This window comes from Aquarana catesbeiana, linkage group LG03 (assembly GCF_042186555.1).
Source record: "Aquarana catesbeiana isolate 2022-GZ linkage group LG03, ASM4218655v1, whole genome shotgun sequence".
NCBI lineage: Eukaryota > Metazoa > Chordata > Amphibia > Anura > Ranidae > Aquarana > Aquarana catesbeiana.
Window position 1 is genome coordinate 560,105,632 of NC_133326.1, and position 22,448 is coordinate 560,128,079.

Consider the following 22,448-nt stretch of genomic DNA (forward strand, 5'->3'; position numbering starts at 1 on the left):
GCAATGCTTTAAGTCCAATTGTACTTTCATTTTTAAAAGGTGTTTCCATTGTAATATCCTTATTTGGTTTTGCTGCATGAAAGAGTAAGAAATGTGACAGATGAGTGGAACTTGAAGCTCAGAGGCCAACATCTGACCTCTAAAATCCTTTGCAGAAAAGCCAGCAGGTGGTATAAACTGGAGCAATGTACTTGGAACTTCACTAACAATTTTGCGCTAAGGCTTGAGTTGCGCGCTACAACACAGGGAGATCCTGAAGCAAGACAATTTCTAATGGCCAGCATTACCCAATACACTGCCATTTTTGTAGTGCAGAGTTGAAAACTTGAACAAAGATCCCCAATTGATTGCAATGGGTACCAAAAAGCTTTTCACACATACATCCAAAAATGTAAAAGTGTGTATGTATAAAGTTGAAGTTTATGTACTGCATTATTATTACAAACCTACTACAGTATATAGTACAAATTACAACATTTATTAATAACTATTAATAATTTCTAATTACCTGGTTGCACACAGGCTTATACTTTAGTCCATGCTTGTTTAGAATCTTCTCTATCTGCCGACGGTTAAAGTTGGAGACTCCAATAGATTTCACTAGACCAGCATCCTTACATCTTTCCATGGCCTGTGAGTGTCAGAAGCATAGTGGTGAAAAATGAACTATGGGAATGTCCACTTTTAGCCTTTGCTATAACATTACAATGTTGAAGTCTGATCACTAGAGACAGAAGAAACTCTTCCTCATGCCTGCAGCAGACTGACGACATCATCTCAACCTCTGCAAAGTTACTGGATTGGAGCTTTAAGTGATTTTAAACCCCAAAACTAAAATTTAAATAGTTACCAGCTTACAAATCTTTAAAGTCGTTCTAAAGCCTGAAGGTTGTTTACTTTAAATGCATTCAGGGAAAAAACCTTTAGGATGCTGTTCCCCCCGGCCCTCCCTAAATACTTACCTGAGCCTGATCTTGATTCAGCGATGTGCACGAGAGCTGAGGCTCTCTCTCTCCTGATTGACTCCCGCTGCTGTCACTCACAGCCAGTAAGGAGGGAGCCGATAAGCGCTCTATGTGTCTAGCAGGAGTGAGCACGCACAGGTGCAGGGAGGAGGAGCCACGAGCGCCAGCAGGGCACCTGAGAAGGGGAGGATCAGGACTGCTTTGTGCAAAAATATTGCACAGGGCAGGTAAGTAGGACATGTCTGTTATTTTAAGAAAAAAAATACGTTTAGAATCACTTTAATAAGGTGGCTACATTATTTTCTTGTTGGCAGTTTTTTTCCCTTGATTTTCACCTGGTAATCTGTTCATTAACACACTTCTTCTCCGAGGGTGGCTACACTCTGGATGGAGGAGCAATGGACATACCATTGGGCAGCAGTATTGTCAGTCCAGTCCAACTCCAGCTAACACTTATTAGGCAGTTACAGAAACAGTTTTTTTTCCTTTTTTAGGATAAAGGTTTTACATAAATAAATTAAAGCTGACCAATGTAAGCAACCCTGTCAGTGTTAAATGGTTTGTCTCAACCCCCTAAGTGCCACTTTATCTGGACAACTTGGTCTGGTAAAGGAAGTTCACCAGGTAAAAAAAAAGGGAAAAAAAAGAAAAGAATTTTTAAGTTGCAATATAATACATTTTTTTGAGTTTAAAATCACTTTAGGGATGTCTTTTTAATGTAAAACAGTGAAACTTTTTCAGAAAATATGCTGTTCTTGTATGCTGTAAATTTTTTCTTTCAGACATGTAAATTTACTGAAAGGTCCACATTAAAGTGGTTCTAAAGCCTTAAAGTGGTTGTTAAACCGCTAAGTAAAATTTACACTATCCTCTCGGTTTATTCATGTAATGTGCCTTGTGTCTGTGCCTTATAAAAAAATGCAGCTATATACTTGTTTTCAGATTGCCAATTGGCGCTCCTCTCTCGGCCTGCCAGCTGCAGCGGGCGGGGCCGAGGATCCCCTGCTGACGTCAGTCAGGAGGGGAGGAGGAGAGGAGAGAGGCGGTGGATCACGTGAGTGCCAATCAGCGCTCTGAAAACAGGTATATAGCTGCATTTTTTTTTTAGGGCACAGACACAGGGGCACATTACATGAATAAACCGAGAGGATAGTGTAAATTTAACCCTAATTTCAGCAGCAGGAGGAGAGGGGGGCGGGCACGGAGTTAACAGGCAGGGAGTGGGGAGAGGACAGAGGAGGACAGAGGAGAGAGCGGATGACGGAGACATGTAAACTGACCATATTGTCAGGGCTCAGCAGCCATGATACACCGTGGTCAGTTTAAAAAGTGGAGGGCAGAACCAGGCAGGATCATACAGGTATTTCAGGTGATACAGGGGGCCAAATGGCACAGCACAAGCACAGTGCTGTGTAACATGCTTTAAAGGAACAGGATTTTTTTTTTTTTAGGTTAACAAACACTTTAAGGTTTTTCACCTTAATGCATTCTATTCATTAAGTAAGATGAAAAATGTTCTGTGCTGCAGCTGCCCCCCAACCCCCCCCCCCTCCCCTTCCCTTACCTAAGCCCATCCGATCCAGCGATGTGCACGAGCGCAGTGGCTCCCGCCACTGTGTTTCTCCTCATTGGACAGATTGATAGCAATGAGATCGATTGGCTTACGCTGCTGTAAATCAAATCAGGTGACATACATGGGAGCAGGACTCAGGAGCGAGCATGCACGGGTGCCCCCAGGAAAAGCGTCTTTCCCTGGGGGCACCTGATGAAGAGGAGGGGACTGGAGCGCTGGCGGTGGACCCCAGAAGAAGATTAGGCATGTTTGTTATTTTTTTTAGAAAAAAAAAAACAAAGCTTTATAACCACTTTAAGCAGCAGAGAACTGTTGTAATAAGGTAGAACTTCAGGTAAATGTATTAAAACAGCTTCAAGTCCCAGACTCCAATAAAAATAAGACAGCAGTTATTACCCTTTATACTCTATCCAAAATTATAAAAAAAAAAGTTTTGGCTTGACAAATTTTTGGCTGCTCTGTAAGCAATTAGATGGGAAGGAGGTAATTTAGTGGCCTTACAGGAGTGAAAAATCTCAGCATAAACAAAAATAGTATCAAGATCAGGCAAGAAGAAGCGCAGTGGAAGGCAGGCAGCCTGGCAAAGTCTATGGCAAACTGTAGCTGGGTGGGGCTTGACATTGTACCGAGTGGTAGCCGGACTTATACTAGGTACACACTATCAGTTTTTCTTCGTTCAACCCAGCGAGCTGAACGAAAAAAAAAACTGAGGAGCTCGAGAGGAACTTGCTGTACTAACTATCCAATGTTAGTACAGCAATCTCCCTGTTGTGCTTTTGTGTTCTGACAGGTGGGTTGCTCCCCCCCCCCCGCCAGAACACACTGGTCAGCATTCACAGCCATGGGCTGAGACCGCTGATCAGATGCCGATCTGCAGATGTTTTTCGGACATGCCCCTTCACAGAAGCCAGACGTTCGGCCAGGTTCTGTCAGACAGGCTGCCATACACACGGAACAGGAATAAATACACAGAAAACAGAGGTGCATTGCACTTAGATGGCCCCATGTGCAATAAGAGCACGGATAAGGCACGCATGCTATGATCACCTTTGAAAAGTGGACATTATCAATATAAAAATTGTTTTCACCAGCACAGAAGCACTTCATTTTGTACATTCATTGATGGGACTATTTTTATTTATTTATTTATTTTTTAAATGCATATATTTAAGCACTTTCTTTGTATATTTATCAATGTGACTATATATATATATATATATATATATATATATATATATATATATATATATATATATATGTGTCTTTTAATGCATATATCTCAATGGAAGTATTGGCACTAATCTAGTCCCGTTATCTATTCAATATTTGGGATTGCATATTTGCACTGATATTATATATTCACCTGTTTCTTTTTATTTTTGAAATTTAGTTTTTCTTCTTTCTTTGTTTAGAAGCACATATCTGAAGTTATGTACTAAATATGGTAATGCACCTTTATGCACATTCATGTATTAGTGCACATTCACAATTTTATTTATCCAATTTTATTCATTCTGTATACATCAGCAGATCTTTGGCTTATTAAGGATAGGTGCACAATAGAACAGCGCCACATCGACTTCACTTTCCTTTCATTTACGTACTCCACCTAGTGGCAGTAACCAGTAGAGGCAGCAGTTCTTTTAAATTGTCTTTTCTTTACTACCCTGTTTCCCCGAAAATAAGACCTAGCGTGATTGTCGGTGATGGCTGCAATATAAGCCCTACCCCCCAAATAAGCCCTACCCTGTTTCCCTGAATATAAGCCCTACCCTGCCTACACCGACCTACTAGGGCTTATTTGGGGGGTAGGGCTTATATTGCAGCCATCAACGACAATCACGCTAGGTCTTATTTTGGGGGAAACAGGGTAGTACTTATTCCTTTTGCGCGGAATCATTTACATTTCTTACCATGTGCAAGGGGCCTGATGGTTTCTTCATTTATCTGTTTGGCTTAATTTGAGGTTTAATATAATACACAAATATAAAGTACATATTTTAGCCTGTACGACTGCATGAACTAAAAACAGCATTTTATTTTGAACACATCCAATCTGCCATTATGTGTTACCAATTACCACTGCTCTAGCTGAGCCAATCAAATACCATATCCTACCTCCCATACAGCGCACAGGTCTGTTGTGGTATCGAGTTGAGCTTTTCCATTTTTGTCCATGGGGATTAGATCTCCTCCGGGCTATAGAACAAGAACAGATTGTCAAATCTTGCACATTTCCAAGACACAGTCAGCGAGTGTCAGCTGTTGGACCACAACCCCAACTTTTGCTCCAAATGGCAAGTTTCCAGCAAGTCCACTGAGCCAAAGGGCTTATTTCTATTTAATATCAAGAGCTGTCCTTCAGCTGCCAATACTTAAAAAAGTTTATGAAGTGTGTAGAAGATGCTAAAAAGAACAAATCAACGTTTTTTGTGAAGAATTGTTGAAATCACTGAATGCTATACTAAGTCTATGAAGACTATTACCTATTGTTCTTGAGATAGAAAGCAAAAAGCACAGCGCCTCTAAGTGCAGTATTAAAACCATTTCATAAAAATGAATATACAGGTGATCTACTCACAAGGGAATAGAAATAAGATGCATTGTAATCATGGAATCCTGTGGTATGGATCCCGGGGAAGTCACTGAATGTCTGTGTCCCTGGGATCCCGTTGGCGGCTGATACGGTGGCATCCGATATTCGGCTGTGATTTTTAAAACTGCACTTAGAGGCGCTGTGCTTTTTCCTCTCTGTTGGCTGCAGAGTCCCCTTCTGGCTCCTTCACACTGGCTGCCTATAGTGCTGGTATATGGACCCCCACTGCTGTGTCTCATTAATGCCCATCTTTTATGACTGTATATATAGACACTTATACATATATGAGGAGTAATGAAAATATATATATATATATATATATATATATATATATATATATACACACTCATGGATTTCATCCCTTCTACTGAGAGGCACTATCCAGGTCCTACATTGGAGTCTCAGGGTTCTCCCCTGGTCTTCTCTTATGGTCTTTTATGTTTATATATTTTTTTATATTTTTACATTGTTTTTACTATATTGCTTTTACATTGTTCCCATACCTTTGTTTCAAATCCCCAGACTAGTGTCTAGGTCAAGTGTTTTGTACCTTCAGGACCCCTTCCCTGAACATGAGCGAGAGTGTTTACCCTGTATTGTTCTTGAGATGACAGAGCAGTTTAATAGAACCTAGCATCTTGTATATCATTTCATTTAAACTGCAGAAAGTCTAACACCTCCAGGTATTTATCCCCTCTCCCAGAGGTCACAGTATTCCCCCTGACAATGCCTTCATTTGATTTTCTCACCAGGGCGACAGTGCCATATTTATTCAGGGGGGCTGCTTTAAAAGTGAAACTAATATTTCACTTTAAAGGGGTTGTATGCCCAGAAGAAAAAAAAAAACCTATAAGGCAAAGGCATACTGAGCTAGTATGCACCGCACTCCCACGCATGCCCACATGAGTCTTCTTTCCGGCAAGGAGCCGCTGATGGCAGCGGCTGCATGCAAGGTGAATGTCTCCTAAACCGTACAGGTTTAGGAGATATTCATTTGACCTACAGGTAAGCCTTATTATAGGCTTACCTGTAGGTAAAAATGTGCTAAAGGGGTATACAACTGCTTTAAGTACACACAGTCCTTATTTTATCCTGCAAGTGCTAGTCTAAAGGACAACGTGTTCAGGGTGCATTTAAAAAGCATTCAGAAAGCGTCTAGCAGCTGTCTTGAAGTCCTACTGATACCTATCAGTTCTAATCTGGGAATGTGAAATACAGATCGATAATTAGAGTAACTGAAGCTTTAAAGGGAATGTGTAATAATTTAGCATATATGATTTGTTTTGGTTTGGTTTTGTCCTGTAAATATGAAATAAGAGTTTATCAGTATTTTGCATTCTCATTTACTGCCAGCAGATGGAGCTCTTGTCGCTTTTTTACATGTTCTACAGGCTGCTTTTTTAACCTCTTTACACAGGCCGTACACATATATGCAGCTTCTCAGCGGGTGGGCCTTAACACCAAGAGGCCGCATATATGTGTAACTAAAATGTAAACAATGCTGTGCGGGAGCACGCAGGGGGTAACGCAAAGCTCCTGATCGCTACTTGTGATCAGAAACTTACCAATCATGTGACAACTGTGACAGCCAATCACAACGGTCACATGACTGAAATGCCTACCTTTGCCTCATGGCCAAACCTCCTAAAGGGCCAGGAGGCGCAGGTGCTAAGGGGTTAAAGGAGAAGTATGGCCAAAGCTCTTTTGGACAAACTTCTCCTGTGGGTTACAGGAGTGCCCTTAGTTCTGCACTCCTGAGACACAGATTCAGACGACAGCTGTCTTTGATCGCATACATCTTTCTGTTCTGCACATGTCTAATCTCTAACACAGAGGGGTTTGTGAGGTGGTTTGTGTGGTTTGTGACGTGGCAAACCTGAAGCCTTTCTGACACACATACAACTGGGCAGCACTTATATTTATTTGTGCTCAGAATTGATGACCAGGCAATATGGACCCTTGAGAAGTCAGCACTGGGCAGGGTTGGAATTGGCCAATTTTGATGAAGCTTTGAGCAGCAGTCTCGGGTTTATTGGTTCTCAATGCTAACACACTGATATATTTACTACAGGTATATTTTTAACACATTGCAAATGATTTTCTAGATATAAAAGAAAAACAATGAATTGCTTCCATTCTCCTAGGGCAGCGGTTCTCAACCTGGGGGTCGCGACCCCCTGGGGGGTCGATTGCCCATTCTCCAGGGGGTCGCGAATGCTGGCCGAGACAGACCCGAAGTTACTGCCTGAGTCCGTCCGTCTCGGCCAGCGAGATGTCACTTCCTGGAGAGGAGGGACTACACGGAAGTGACGTTCCGTCGCCGCCATCTTGGTACTCTCGTCCGCAGTAAGGCTTAGACTTAGAAGTCGGCAAGCGGACATCTTTGTACACCCACCGAAATCCGCTTGCTGCGGACGAGTGTACCAAGAGGGAGGCAACGAAACTTGCTGAAGAAGAAGAACACCTGTGACTTCTGGTAAGTCAGACACACAGGAAAAGCTGACAAGACAACATTTTTTTTATTATGGAGATATATATATATATATATATATATATATATATATATATATATATATATATATATATATATATATTGATGGGCACAGTGGCTGCATTTGATGGCACAGTTGCAGCGTTTTAATGGGGGTTTTTTTCTGATTGTTTCAGTTTGTTTGCGCCCCCACCACTGATTTATATATAAACGTTGCGGTTGATTCCTCAAAAGTGGTTATTCCGTGCCAGTGCTAGATACACAAAGTGTATAGCTTCCAAACATGTATCTAGCACTGGCACGGAATAACTACTTTTGAGGAACCAACTGGGACGTATATATATATATACGACGTATATATATAAGAACACCTGTGACTTCTGGTAAGTCAGACACACAGGAAAAGCTGACAAGACAAAATTTTTTTTATTATGGAGATATATATATATATATATATATATATATATCTCCATAATAAAAAAAATGTTGTCTTGTCAGCTTTTCCTGTGTGTCTGACTTACCAGAAGTCACAGGTGTTCTTATATATATACGTAGTATATATATATATATATATACGTCCCAGTTGGTTCCTCAAAAGTAGTTATTCCGTGCCAGTGCTAGATACATGTTTGGAAGCTATACACTTTGTGTATCTAGCACTGGCACGGAATAACCACTTTTGAGGAATCAACCGCAACGTTTATATATAAATCAGTGGTGGGGGCGCAAACAAACTGAAACAATCAGAAAAAAACCCCCATTAAAACGCTGCAACTGTGCCATCAAATGCAGCCACTGTGCCCATCAATTGTCGCCACTGTGCCAGCAAACGCCGCCACTGTGCCATCAAATGCAGCCATTGTGCCCATCAATTGTCGCCACTGTGCCAGCAAACGCCGCCACTGTGCCATCAAATGCAGCCACTGTGCCCATCAATTGTCGCCACTGTGCCAGCAAACGCTTCCACTGTGCCATCAAACGCAGGAACTGTGCCCTTTAATTGTTGCCACTGTGCCAAACGCAGCCACTGTGCCCATTAATTGTCGCCACTGTGCCAGCAAACGTCACCACTGTGCCCATCAATTGTCGCCACTGTGCCATCAAACACAGCCACTGTGCCCAACAATTGTCGCCACTGTGCCAGCAAATGCCGCCACTGTGCCCTTTAATTGTTGCCACTGTGCCAAGGGCAGCCACTGTGCCCATCAATTGTCGCCACTGTGCCAGCAAACGTTGCCACTGTGCCAGCAAACGTTGCCACTGTGCCAGCAAACGCAGCTACTGTGCCATCAAATGCAGCCACTGACCCCTTTAATTGTTGCCACTGTGCCAAACGCAGCCACTGTGCCCATAAATTGTCGCCATGGTGCCAGCAAACGTTGCCACCTGTGCCATCAAACGCAGCCACTGTGCCCTTTAATTGTTACCACTGTGCCAAACGCAGCCACTGTGCCAGCAAACGTCCCACTGTGCAGCCACTGTGCCCATCAATTGTTGCCACTGTGCCAGCAAACGCCGCCACTGTGCCAGCAAACGCGACCAGCAAAAATAATTTTACTGTTAGGGGTCCCCACAACTTGGGAAATTTTATCAAGGGGTCACGGCACTAGGAAGGTTGAGAACCACTGTCCTAGGGTGACTCAACCCATATACTTCTTTACAATTTTCTATCTCAACGAAGTGTTGGGGAACAAATATACAGTTCCTTAAAAAAAAGTATTCATACCCCTTGAAATTTTCCTCATTTTGTCATGTTACAACCAAAAAAGTAAATTTTTTTGGGGGGGGATTTTATGTGATAGACCAACACAAAGTATCACATAATTGTGAAATGGAAGGAAAATGATAAATGCTTTTCAAAATTTTTTACATATAAATATCTGAAAAGTGTGGTGTGTATTTGTATTCAGTCCCCTTTACTCTGATACCCCTAACTAAAATCTAGTGGAACCAATTGCCTTCAGAAGGCACCTAATTAGTAAATAGAGTCCACCTGTGTGCAATTTAATCTCAGTATGAATAGAGCTGTTCTGTGAAGCACTCAGCGGTTTGTTAGAGAATCTTAGCGAACAAACAGCATCATGAAGGCAATGGAACACACCAGACAGGTCAGGGATAAAGTTGAGGAGAAGTTTGGACGCTCTCCGTTCAATCTGACAGAGCTTGAGCTATTTTGCAAAAAAGTATAGGCAAAAATGTCACTCTCTAGATGTGTAAAGCTGGTAGAGAAATACCCAAAAAGACTTGCAGCTGTAATTGCAGCAAAAGTTGGTTCTACAAAGTATTGACTCAGGGGGGCTGAATACAAATGCACACCACACTTTTCAGATATTTATTTGTAAAAAATTTTGAAAACAATTTATCATTTTCTTTCCACTTCACATTTATGTGCCACCTTGTGTTGATCTATCACATAAAATCACAATAAAATACATTTACACTACATTTAAGTTTTTGGTTGTAACATGACAAAATATGGAACATTTTAAAGGGTTTGAATACGTTTTCAAGGCACTGTAGAATATGAGAAAATGTTTTATTTGGGGATAAGGGATAGAAGTGCCATATTTCTTTGTTCTTTAAGGCATTGTTGCGATTTTTAGTTTACAAGTTCCTGACCCACCCTGCTCTAATCTTGAGGGACACATTAAAAATATGTAAGTCACAGCCTGCTTAAGACAACTGATCCAGCTGGAATGAGTGGGATGACCAACACTTACGTGTAAGGTGTAGTGATAACAGTCGCCACAGTAAAGCTGGGCCTGATCCAAAACAGGTAGATACAGCTAGAACTATAGACATAAAAGAACGGTATGTAAGTGGTTATAAGCTAAATGCAGATGCTGACAGTACCTTAAGTGAAAATGGCCAGTGGATGAGGAAGAGGTCCATATAATCCAGTTGGAGAGTCTTCAGGGATTGCCTCACATTAGGTTCTACCAGATCTGGTGAGTGAAATGTCGACCACAACTGAAAAATAGAAGCATAGTTTAAATGCCCTTCGCTCTGTGCACCAAATATTAAACAGGCTTCAAAGTAAAACTAACAAGATTGAAATAAAAAGCCCAATAAAATTAAAACAACAAAACCTGTTTTGCAAAATTCATCCAAATTTCAGAGCTGTCCCTTACAGTTATTCTGCTGTTAAGCACTCTCAGTCTGATGAATGGCATCATTAACCTCTAGAAATGAGCCTGTGGTTCGAGTTAAACGTAAGTTTGATTCGAACATTGGGTGTTCGTTTGTTCTAAAACGAACCGAACATATGGGGCATTTGCAGGAAATTCGAGTGGCGCAAAACGCCCCCATAATGCACATAATGCAAGAGATCGCAGTGCATTGCTGTATGATGATTGGCCAAAGCATGCATCTGACCTGCATGCTTTGGCCAATGACAGCGCGCTCTGCTGAGAGAGCCATAACTGGCCACAGGCAGGGTGCCTTTGGCCAATCATGGCTCAGGGGGACTAAGTCCACGCCCCACACTATATAAGGCTGCTTACATAGCGCCTGTGTATAGTGTGTGGACGGAGATAGTCTGAGCTAGATTAGCCAGACAGGTTAGTTAGTGGCAGTGTATTTGATATATATATATATATATATATATATATACAGTCTAATATATATATATATATATATATATATATATATATATATATATATATATATATGTAGACTCTATTCAGTCAATGCAGGCAGTGTAGTTTATCTAACACAGTGTATTGTGTATTAAGTGGTTAAGGGGAACGCTGCGCCAAAAAAAAAAAAGTGGCGTCGGGGTCCCCCCAAAATCCATATCAGGCCCTTCAGGGGAGGGAAGGACGAGTAATTCCAAACTTCCGGTTTCTCCCCTGCCTAGTATAAAGAATGTGGTTAGTGACTGTTAGAAGGCAACATGTCCAATGCCATATTTCTGGATTTTCTACATATCTGTTTCCTATTCCCAAAATCAGCCAGGCTGCAAAGGTTTTAAAGGGTAAGGATATTCTCACTCTCTGTAGGACTGACATATAGCCCCCAAGTTGGAATGTAGCCAATTAAGCCTAACTCTGCATGACAATACTGACTCCGATCTGTCTATGAGAATTCCTGATTAACTGCTCTGCAAGCAATCTTCAAAGAGTGCCACTGCTGCCAAGATGACTCATGGGTTAAGCTAAGATTTGACCCAGGTCGGACAGTGGCGATTCATGGACAAGCGCTGCCCCCTAGTGGACAATACAGCATGCTTCCTGGACAATGGATAGATATTAGGAATACCCCTTGGCAATATCTATGGGGAGGAGGCAAGTGGGGGTGGCTATGAGTGGGTGTGTATGTTTGAGTAAAAAGGAGCACACACAGGCAATTTGTCCCCCTTTCCCTTTGAATCATGGCTTGGGCCTAAGCCTCATGGCTCTGGCCCTCTCTTGGTCATCTGAGCATAGCTGGAAGAAACACAGCCTCGCGGAGAGCCTTGTGATAAGTATCCTTGATGTTCTTGTATTATATGTTCTGATTGTAAGCTTTGTAATATAGTAATATATTTTAATACTTTCATGTTAGCGTTTTCTTATTTCCTTGGGAAATAAATAAGACTTTATTACTTATAAACCGTGTGCTTGGTTCTCATAGCTAACCTTGTATTATTGTGATATCATCAACTGTAACACGTGGTCAGAGTTTTAATAGACTAACCATCTATAGGGATTAGACAAATTAATACACAGGTACAATAATAGTTTAGATGTGAGCTTCATGTTTTAAATATAATAGAGGACCTTGATATATTTTTAGTATTTTCAAGGATAAGACTCTGAATTATTATTTTTTTTTTCTAAAAACATTTTTCTGTTATGATTATTGTTTTTTTTTCTCTTCTCTTATTTTTAATTTTTTTATGAATTTTTTGTTTTTAATTTAACTTTTAAACATTTGTTTTTTAAAAACATTAAACATTTGTTTTTTATTTTTTTTTTTAACCACTTGCCGACTGCCTCACGCAGATATACTGCGGCAGAATGGCACGGGCAGGCAAAATCACCTACCTGGTACGTGATCTGCCTCCCGCGGGCGGGGGGTACGATCAGACCCCCCCCCCGGTGCCAGAGGCGGCCGACATTTGTTCCCGGGCAATCAGAGGTGAGGGGGAGGCCATCCATTCGTGGCCACCCCCTCGCGATCGCTCCCGACGAATGAAATCCTTCCTCTGCCTCTGTAATGTAAACAGAGGCAGAGGAAGTGATGTCATCTCTCCTCGAGTTGGTCTTTTTCGTTCCGGCGCCGAGGAGAGAAGACATCAATGTGAGTTTGCACAACACTACATGTACAGTAGAACACGCAGGCACACTTTTCACCCCCCAGTCACCCCCCTGTACCCCCTGTCACAGTGACACCAATAGCATTTTTTTTTTTTGCATTGGTGTCAGTTTGTGACAGTTATAAGTGTTAGGGCAGTTAGGGTACCCCCCTAACCCCCCCTAATAAAGGTTAACCCCTTGATCACCCCCTGTCGCCAGTGTCACTAAGCGATCGTTTTTCTGATCGCTGTATTAGTGACACAGGTGACACTAGTTAGGGAGGTAAGTATATAGGTTCGCCGTCAGCGTTTTATAGCGACAGGGACCCCCATATACTACCTACTAAAGGTTTTAACCCCCTGATTGCCCCCTAGTTAACCCTTTCACCAGTGATCACCGTATAAGTGTTACGGGTGACGCTGGTTAGTTAGTTTGTTTTTTATAGTTTATTATAGTTTTAGGGCACCCGCCGTTTATTACCTTATAAAGGTTTAACCCCCTAATTGCCCGGTGGTGATATAAGTTACGTTTTTGGGGTCAGATAAGGTCTGCGTCGCCCCAGGCAGCGTCAGTTTAGCGCCAGTACCGCTAACACCCACGCACACAGCATACACCTCCCTTAGTGCTATAGTATCTGAACGGATCGATATCTGATCCGATCAGATCTATACTAGCGTCCCCAGCAGTTTAGGGTTCCCAAAAACACAGTGTTAGCGGGATCACCCCAGATACCTGCTAGCACCTGCGTTTTTCCCCTCGGCCCAGCCCTGCCCAGACCACCTAAGTGCAGTATCGATCGATCTCTGACACTTACAAAACACTAAGCACACATAACTGAAGCGTTCGCAGAGTCAGGCATGATCCCTGCGATCGCTAACAGTTTTTTGATAGCGTTTTGAATCAGTCGCTAACAGTCAGGAGCTTTTTTGCCTATGAGTCTCACTAGTGTACCCCTAAATTTAGAGCCCAAAATGGCAAATCCAAGGTACACTAGTGAAGAGGCCTACACGTTTCTGAGCATGACAGATAGTGAAGAGGAAGTCACTCATCTGTCAGATTCAGGCTTAGAATACGATCCTGTAGACGACAGCGGCTCCATGACAGATAGCTCTGACGACGGAGTTGTGGTCCCTGCCAAGGTCAGGCGTACCATACCCCGATCTTCTTCTTCTGTCCTTGAAGTGCAAGAACCACAGGTCCCTCGTATGGAGCAGAGTAGTATTAGCACCGCTAATACTTCTGGTGAACTGGCAAGCACCAGCGGCCTAGTACACCCTGGTCGTACATCCAGCACTGCAGTATCACGTGGTGATGTGGCGAGTCCCATAAGTGTAGTTCAAGCTGGCGAGGTGGCAAGCACAAGTAGTGTCCCGCTGCCACCAAGAAGACGAACACAGGCCCGTCGTGCCCATAGTGCCCTTCCTGCTGCATTCGCCAATCCGAATTGGGTACCCACCACTTCTGCAGCACCCGTACTTCCCCCATTCACTGGCCAACCCGGAATTCAGGTGGAAACAGTTGATTTTACGCCACTGGATTTTTATTCGCTGTTTTTCACCGAAGATCTCTATAGATCTATTGTGGACCAAAGCAATTTATACGCTGGTCAACACATCGCCACTATTCCCCAGTCCTCCCTTGCCAGAGATTGGTTACCAATTACGGTCTCCGAATTTAAGATCTTTCTGGGCCTTTCCCTCAACATGGGCATAAATAAAAAGAGTGAGTTGCGGTCATATTGGTCTACTGACCCAATTTACCATATGTCCGTGTTCTCTGCCTCCATGACCAAGGCACGATACGAGCAGATTTTGCGGTTCATGCACTTCAACAACAATGAACTCTGTCGTCCTTGTGGAGACCCTGAATACGATCGGCTCTACAAAATTCGGCCCCTCGTAAACCACTTCAACCAGTGTTTTGCAGACTTGTTTACTCCCCATCAAGTTGTCTGCGTTGATGAGTCCCTGATTAAGTTTTCTGGCCGCTTGTCATTCAAACAGTACCTTCCCAGCAAGCGTGCCAGATACGGGGTCAAGATGTATAATCTCTGTGACAGGGCCACAGGCTATACATGTAGTTTTATGGTTTACGAGGGCAAAGATAGTCACGTAGAGCCGACAAAGTGCCCTCACTACATAGGAAGTGCTGGCAAGATAGTGTGGGACTTGGTGTCACCCTTATTCAGAAAGGGGTACCTTGTTGCCCGTAAGGCCAGACGCTGGTACAAAAAAGTGTCTGTTTATTTATTTCAATTGGCTTTGCTGAACGCTTATGTGCTATACAGAGCTTCAGGACGGACTGGATCCTTCCTTAAATTCCAGGAAGAGATCGTCAGAGCCCTTCTGTTTCCAGACGGTGCTCCACCTCACCTTTCCCAACCAAATGCAGTAAGCCGTCTGCATGAGAGGCATTTTCTTTATATCCTCCCGAGTACCCCTACCCAACGAGCCCCCCAAAAAAGATGTCGTGTCTGCAGCAAGCGCGGATTTAGGCGTGACACCCGGTATTATTGTCCCTTCTGTCCTGACAATCCTGGTCTTTGCATTGGTGAATGTTTTGAACACTACCATACACTAGTTGAGTATTAGCGTAGGGTACAGCACTGCACAGACTAGGACACACTTTCACAGGGTCTCCCAAGATGCCATCACATTTTGAGAGACCCAAACCTGGTACCAGTTACAAAAGTTAAAGTTACAAAAAAAAAACACAAAAAAAAATAAAATAATAAAAACCAAAAATAGTTGTCGTTTCTCTCTTTTCTCTCTCTATTGTTCTGCTCTTTTTTACTGTATTCTATTCTGCAATGTTTTACTGTTGTTATGTTTTTATCATGTTTGGTAACCATTTTTTTGTTTTCAGGTACGCCATTCAGCTGGAGAGCGGATTTATTTATCTTGACAGCAACAGCGTTTGCTCCCACGATACATAAAGCCGTGACTCCAGCGCTATCGGAGGTGATTTCACCACCACAGTTACATACTTCAGCATATATGCCGAAGCGTGGGGGCAGCAGTGGGTGGAGGAGCGATATGCTCCTGCCTTTTGTGGGAAGATGCCCCCATGCTTTGGCATATATATATTTTAGGCACAGGTTGCGTTTAAATGTTTTATTTTTTGCTATTTTTTTTGTATTTGCTTTGCAGGTATGGTAAGTCTTACTGTTATACTGTAACGCTACTTTGTTTTATTGTTAACCATCATTTGCTTAGCAGGTACGCCATTCAGCTGCAGAGCGGATTTATTTATCTTGACAGCAACAGCGTTTGCTCCCACGATACATAAAGCCGTGACTCCAGCGCTGTCGGAGGTGATTTCACCACCACAGTTACATACCTCAGCATATATGCCGAAGCATGGGGGCAGCAGTGGGTAGAGGAGCGATTTGCTCCTGCCTTTTGCGGGAGGATGCCCCCATGCTTTGGCATATATAAACGGCGCATGTATGCCCATCATTAGAAGTGGGTGGATGAAGGGAGGTATTCTAATGGTGGGCATACCCACCGATCAATATCTTTTTTTCGTTCAGCCTACAGGCTGCATGAAAAAAAAGTTTACACTATATGCCCTGGTGGTTATACCAGAATGATGCCTGCAGGTTTAGGTATCATCTTGGTATCATTCTTTTCAGCCAGCGGTCGGCTTTCATGTAAAAGCAATCCTAGCGGCTAATTAGCCTCTAGACTGCTTTTGCAAGCAGTGGGAGGGAATGCCCCCCCCCCACCATCTTCCATGTTTTTCTCTGGCTCTCCTGTCCCAACAGGGAACCTGAGAATGCAGCCGGTGATTCGGCCAGCTGACCATAGAGCTGATGCGAGACCAGAATGGCTCCAATCATCTCTATGGCCTAAGAAACCGGAAGCTACGAGCATTTCATGACTTAGATTTCGCCGGATGTAAACAGCGCCATTGGGAAATTGGGAAAGCATTTTATCACACCGATCTTGGTGTGGTCAGATGCTTTGAGGGCAGAGGAGAGATCTAGGTTCTAATAGACCCCAATTTTTTCAAAAAAGAATACCTGTCACTACCTATTGCTGTCATAGGGGATATTTACATTCCCTGAGATAACAATAAAAATGATTAAAAAAATTAAAAAATGAACGGAACAGTTTAAAAATAAGATAAAAAAGCAAAAAAATAATAAAGAAAAAAAAAAAAAGCACCCCTGTCCCCCCCTGCTCTCACGCAAAGGCGAACGCAAGCGTCGGTCTGGCGTCAAATGTAAACAGCAATTGCACCATGCATGTGAGGTATCACCGCGGAGGTCAGATCGAGGGCAGTAATTTTAGCAGTAGACCTCCTCTGTAAATCTAAAGTGGTAACCTGTAAAGGCTTTTAAAGGCTTTTAAAAACGTATTTAGTTTGTCGCCACTGCACGTTTGTGCGCAATTTTAAAGCATGTCATGTTTGGTATCCATGTACTCGGCCTAAGATCATCTTTTTTATTTCATCAAACATTTGGGCAATATAGTGTGTGCATTAAAATTTTAAAAAGTGTGTTTTTTCCCAAAAAAATGCGTTTGAAAAATCGCTGCGCAAATACTGTGTGAAAAAAAAAATGAAACACCCACCATTTTAATCTGTAGGGCATTTGCTTTAAAAAATATATAATGTTTGGGGGTTCAAAGTAATTTTCTTGCAAAAAAAAATAATTTTTTCATGTAAACAAAGTGTCAGAAAGGGCTTTGTCTTCAAGTGGTTAGAAGAGTGGGTGATGTGTGACATAAGCTTCTAAATGTTGTGCATAAAATGCCAGGACAGTTCAAACCCCCCACCAAATGACCCAATTTTGGAAAGTAGACACCCCAAGCTATTTGCTGAGAGGCATGTCGAGTCCATGGTATATTTTATATTGTGACACAAGTTGCGGGAAAAAGACAAATTTTTTTTTTTTTTTTTTTGCACAAAGTTGTCACTAAATGATATATTGCTCAAACATGCCATGGGAATATGTGAAATTACACCCAAAAATACATTCTGTTGCTTCTCCTGAGTACGGGGATACCACATGTGTGAGACTTTTTGGGAGCCTAGCCGCGTACGGGACCCCGAAAACCAAGCAAAGCCTTCAGGCTTTCTAAGGGCGTAAATTTTTGATTTCACTCTTCACTGCCTATCACAGTTTCGGAGGCCATGGAATGCCCAGGTGGCACAAACCCCCCCCAAATTACCCTATTTTGGAAAGTAGACACCCCAAGCTATTTGCTGAGAGGTATAGTGAGTATTTTGCAGACCTCACTTTTTTTCACAAAGTTTTGAAAATTAAAAAAAGAAAAAAAAATTTTTTTCTTGTCTTTCTTCATTTTCAAAAACAAATGAGAGCTGCATAATACTCACCATGCCTCTCAGCAAATAGCTTGGGGTGTCCACTTTCCAAAATGGGGTCATTTGGGGGGGGGGGGGTTGTGCTATCTTGGCATTGCAAAAAAAAAAAAAATTGGTCACTTTCCTGCAACTTGTGTCAAAATATAAAAATATTCCATGGACTCAACATGCCTCTCAGCAAATAGCTTGGGATGTCTACTTTCCAAAATTGGGTCATTTGGGGGGGGTTGTGCCATCTGGGCATGTGGTATCCCCGTACTCAAGAGAAGCAGCAGAATGTATTTTGGGGTGTAATTCCACATATGCCCATGGCATGTTTGAGCAATATATCATTTAGTGACAACTTTGTGCAAAAAAAAAAAGTTTGTAATTTTCCCGCAACTTGTGTCAAAATATAAAATATTCCATGGACTCAACATGCCTCTCAGCAAATAGCTTGGGATGTCTACTTTCCAAAATTGGGTCATTTGGGGGGGGTTGTGCCATCTGGGCATTTTATGGCCTTCAAAACTGTGATAGGTAGTGAGGAGTGAAATCAAAACTTTATGCCCTTAGAAATCCTGAAGGCGGTGCTTGGTTTTCGGGGCCCCGTATGCGGCTAGGCTCCCAAAAAGTCCCACACATGTGGTATCCCTGTACTCAGGAAAATCAACAGAATGTATTTTGGGGTGCAATTCCACATATGCCCATGGCCTGTGTGAGCAATATATCATTTAGTGACAACTTTGTGCAAAAAAAAAAAAAGTTTGTCATTTTCCTGCAAAAAATATAAAATATTCAATGGACTCAACATGCCTCTCAACAAATAGCTTGGAGCATCTATTTTCCAAAATGGGGTCATTTGGGGGAGTTTTGTGCCATCTTGGCATTTTATGGCCTTCAAAACTGTAATAGGTAGTGAGGAGTGAAATCAAAAATGTATGCCCTTAGAAATCCTGAAGGCGGTGCTTGATTTTGGGGCCCCGTACGCGGCTAGGCTCCCAAAAAGTCCCACACATGTGGTATCCCCGTACTCAAGAGAAGCAGCAGAATGTATTTTGGGGTGTAATTCCACATATGCCCATGGCATGTTTGAGCAATATATCATTTAGTGACAACTTTGTGCAAAAAAAAAAAGTTTGTAATTTTCCCGCAACTTGTGTCAAAATATAAAATATTCCATGGACTCAACATGCCTCTCAGCAAATAGCTTGGGGTGTCTACTTTCCAAAATGGGGTCATTTGGGGGGGTTTTGTGCCATCTGGGCATTTTATGGCCTTTAAAACTGTGATAGGTAGTGAGGAGTGAAATCAAAAATGTACGCCCTTAGGAATCCTGAAGGCGGTGCTTGGTTTTCGGGGCCCCGTACGCAGCTAGGCTCCCAAAAAGTCCCACACGTGGTATTCCCATACTCAGGAGAAGCAGCTAAATGTATTTTGGGGTGCAATTCCACATATGCTCATGGCCTGTGTGAGCAATATATCATTTAGTGACAACTTTTTGTAATTTTTTTTTTGTCATTATTCAATCACTTGGGACAAAAAAAATGAATTTTCGATGGGCTCAACATGCATCTCAGCAATTTCCTTGGGGTGTCTACTTTCCAAAATGGGGTCATTTGGGGGGGGGGGGTTGTACTGCCCTGCCATTTTAGCACCTCAAGAAATGAAATAGGCAGTCATAAACTAAAAGCTGTGTAAATTCCAGAAAATGTACCCTAGTTTGTAGACGCTATAACTTTTGCGCAAACCAATAAATATAAGCTTATTGACATTTTTTTTACCAAAGACATGTGGCTGAATATATTTTGGCCTAAATGTATGACTAAAATTGAGTTTATTGGATTTTTTTTATAACAAAAAGTAGAAAATATCATTTTTTTTCAAAATTTTCGGTCTTTTTCCGTTTATAGCGCAAAAAATAAAAACGGCAGAGGTTATCAAATACCATCAAAAGAAAGCTCTATTTGTGGGAAGAAAAGGACGCAAATTTCGTTTGGGTACAGCATTGCATGACCGCGCAATTAGCAGTTAAAGCGACGCAGTGCCAAATTGTAAAAAGTGCTCTGGTCAGGAAGGGGGTAAATCCTTCCGGGGCTGAAGTGGTTAAAGAATTTAAATTTTTTTTCCTTTTTTAATTTTTTTTGTTTTGTTATTTGTATTCATTTATTTTATTTTTGTTTTGTTCAGGTGGAAAAATTATTATGTTTAGTCCACCTGAAGGGGGGGTAATTGGATATACCCTCAATTAGCAGCTGAATAGATGGTCATGGCATATGTCCTCCAACTGGATACATTTTGTTTAAGACAAGAGTTGGTAGGAAGCCATTCTAGCTGTGGGAGTTCGTTTTTTTTTCCTTTGTTTTTATTTTCATTCAGGTGGAAAGAGTTCCAAAAGGTTTACGCTTTGTCCACCTGAAAGGAGAGTTAGTGCATAGGTCTTAAGATACAGATAAATGCATTGTTTTTTTTAGTGTTTGAATTGAGAATTTTTGAGAAGCAACAATGACGTTCGTTTTGTTTTTAAATTTTTGATCATACCATGGGGATCCATTTTAGAGTGGGTTCAGCCTAAAGAGGTCATGGTTGTTTTGATAGTTTGGTCAGAGTTGCAGAAGCCAGGAATACTAAGTTCTTGGGTTCCAAGGATGGAACTATAAATAAACATAGCAAGCCGATATTATGGATAAGAATTTGATTCTGCTCTTGTTTTTCACTTCCAGAGTCCTGGTGGAGCGAGATTGGAGAGGTCTCTGGAACATGGATGACATATGATCATCTGGTTGGCAGTTTGTCTGTGCCATACCACACCGCAAATTTGTTCTGATAAACATTCAGGAGAGAAGGGACAAACGAAAAGATTCAGATTATTACTTGTCTTTTTCTTATGGACAATTTAGTGCTAATGCTGAATCTGAGACTGTGCCTATCAACAAGACTTGTGAAACATTTTTGCCGGAGTCTCTCCTGTCACTGATGAATGCAAACGTGCTATTAAAACACGTGCAATGGGTTGGAGGTTGGGGAAGGAATATAACACATCCAATCCATCAGAACATGAATTGTAAAATATATGTTTTTTTTTTTTTTTTGTTGGAGGGAGGAATTGAAAGAAGAAAAGGTTTTTAAGGTGTGAAATGTATTGACATAACGGAATTAATATAAGGAGGCTGGCACTTATGCATAATAAGGTGTCTTTTGGCCACACTAGAGGTTGGCCAGGTGACACATCAATGGGGTGAAAATTTCCTTGCATGGGGGAGATACGCCTGGTTGATGTCTCACCTGAGGGGTTGAAACCCTGCACAGGTAATGCCAGTAACCACACACAGGAGCATGCTCCGTTAAATAAAGGGAACAAACGATGGCTACCAGGGTATGCCTTCACCACATGGCGCTGCAACATCTCACAGTGGTTTATAAAAACCTATTACCCTATATGTGCTGAGTATACACTGAATCAAGTGCGGTCATTGTACCAGTGGCTTACTCCCAGAGATGTGCGGACATAGGATGAGGTTCATGCAGGACGCTTATTTCTGAGGAGTAACCGGAAGAGAAGGGATGTATTCAGCACTATATTGGGGGGAATAGGAGCTGGGATGGGTGTTGTTAATGGAGTGGACATAGGTATCCTGAGGAGCAAACTCTCAGCCATATCTTAAGCGGGGCTTTGTTACTCAGAGAGATTGGTGGCATCCTTAATAACATTCAACAAAGTCACATAAACACCCAGGTTAAAGTGGCTCCATATTTTGTCAACCATTTCGAGAGGTTGGTAGAGAGTGTGATGGTACAGCACAGAAATTTGTCATGGGCTCTGGCGTGCACGCAGGGGCGGGCGGAAGTATCGGCCAACCTCAAGCTGGAGGCAGGTTGATCATTCCCTCTGTCGGAAGCATGACCATGACGTCCTTTGTATGCCAGCTCAATACATGGTGGTGAACGAAAAATGTTGGGAAGATATTTAGATATTTCACTCTGTGTTCTGGATGGAGAGATCATTGCTGTGAAGAAAGCACCTGGCTATTATTTGGGACATAGACAAGGTTTTTTCTTTGTCCTAAAGGATACCGAAAGTCATGGAACTAGGGTGTTTCTTGAACCTAACAGGAGGTAGAGGTGCATGATATACCCTGGGCATGGTTACTGAAATCCAGGCACAGGGATGGAATTTTCTGGGTTTTGTCATTGTTTCAGATTTATATGTGTTGTTAGACTCAAAACTTATATT

At 42.1% G+C, this 22,448-nt stretch overlaps 1 protein-coding gene across 1 annotated transcript in view; it reads right to left on the bottom strand.

Annotated features, from left to right (window-relative positions):
* The window catches only part of LOC141132845 (aldo-keto reductase family 1 member C1-like), a 121,306-nt gene that overhangs the window by 23,268 nt on the left and 75,590 nt on the right, over positions 1–22,448 (bottom strand). The window contains exons 3-5 of the mRNA XM_073621766.1: positions 10,479–10,595; positions 4,657–4,737; positions 509–631 (exon numbers count right to left, since the gene is read on the bottom strand). Coding sequence (XP_073477867.1) covers positions 509–631; positions 4,657–4,737; positions 10,479–10,595 — 321 coding nt within the window. The remainder of the gene's footprint in view (positions 1–508; positions 632–4,656; positions 4,738–10,478; positions 10,596–22,448) is intronic.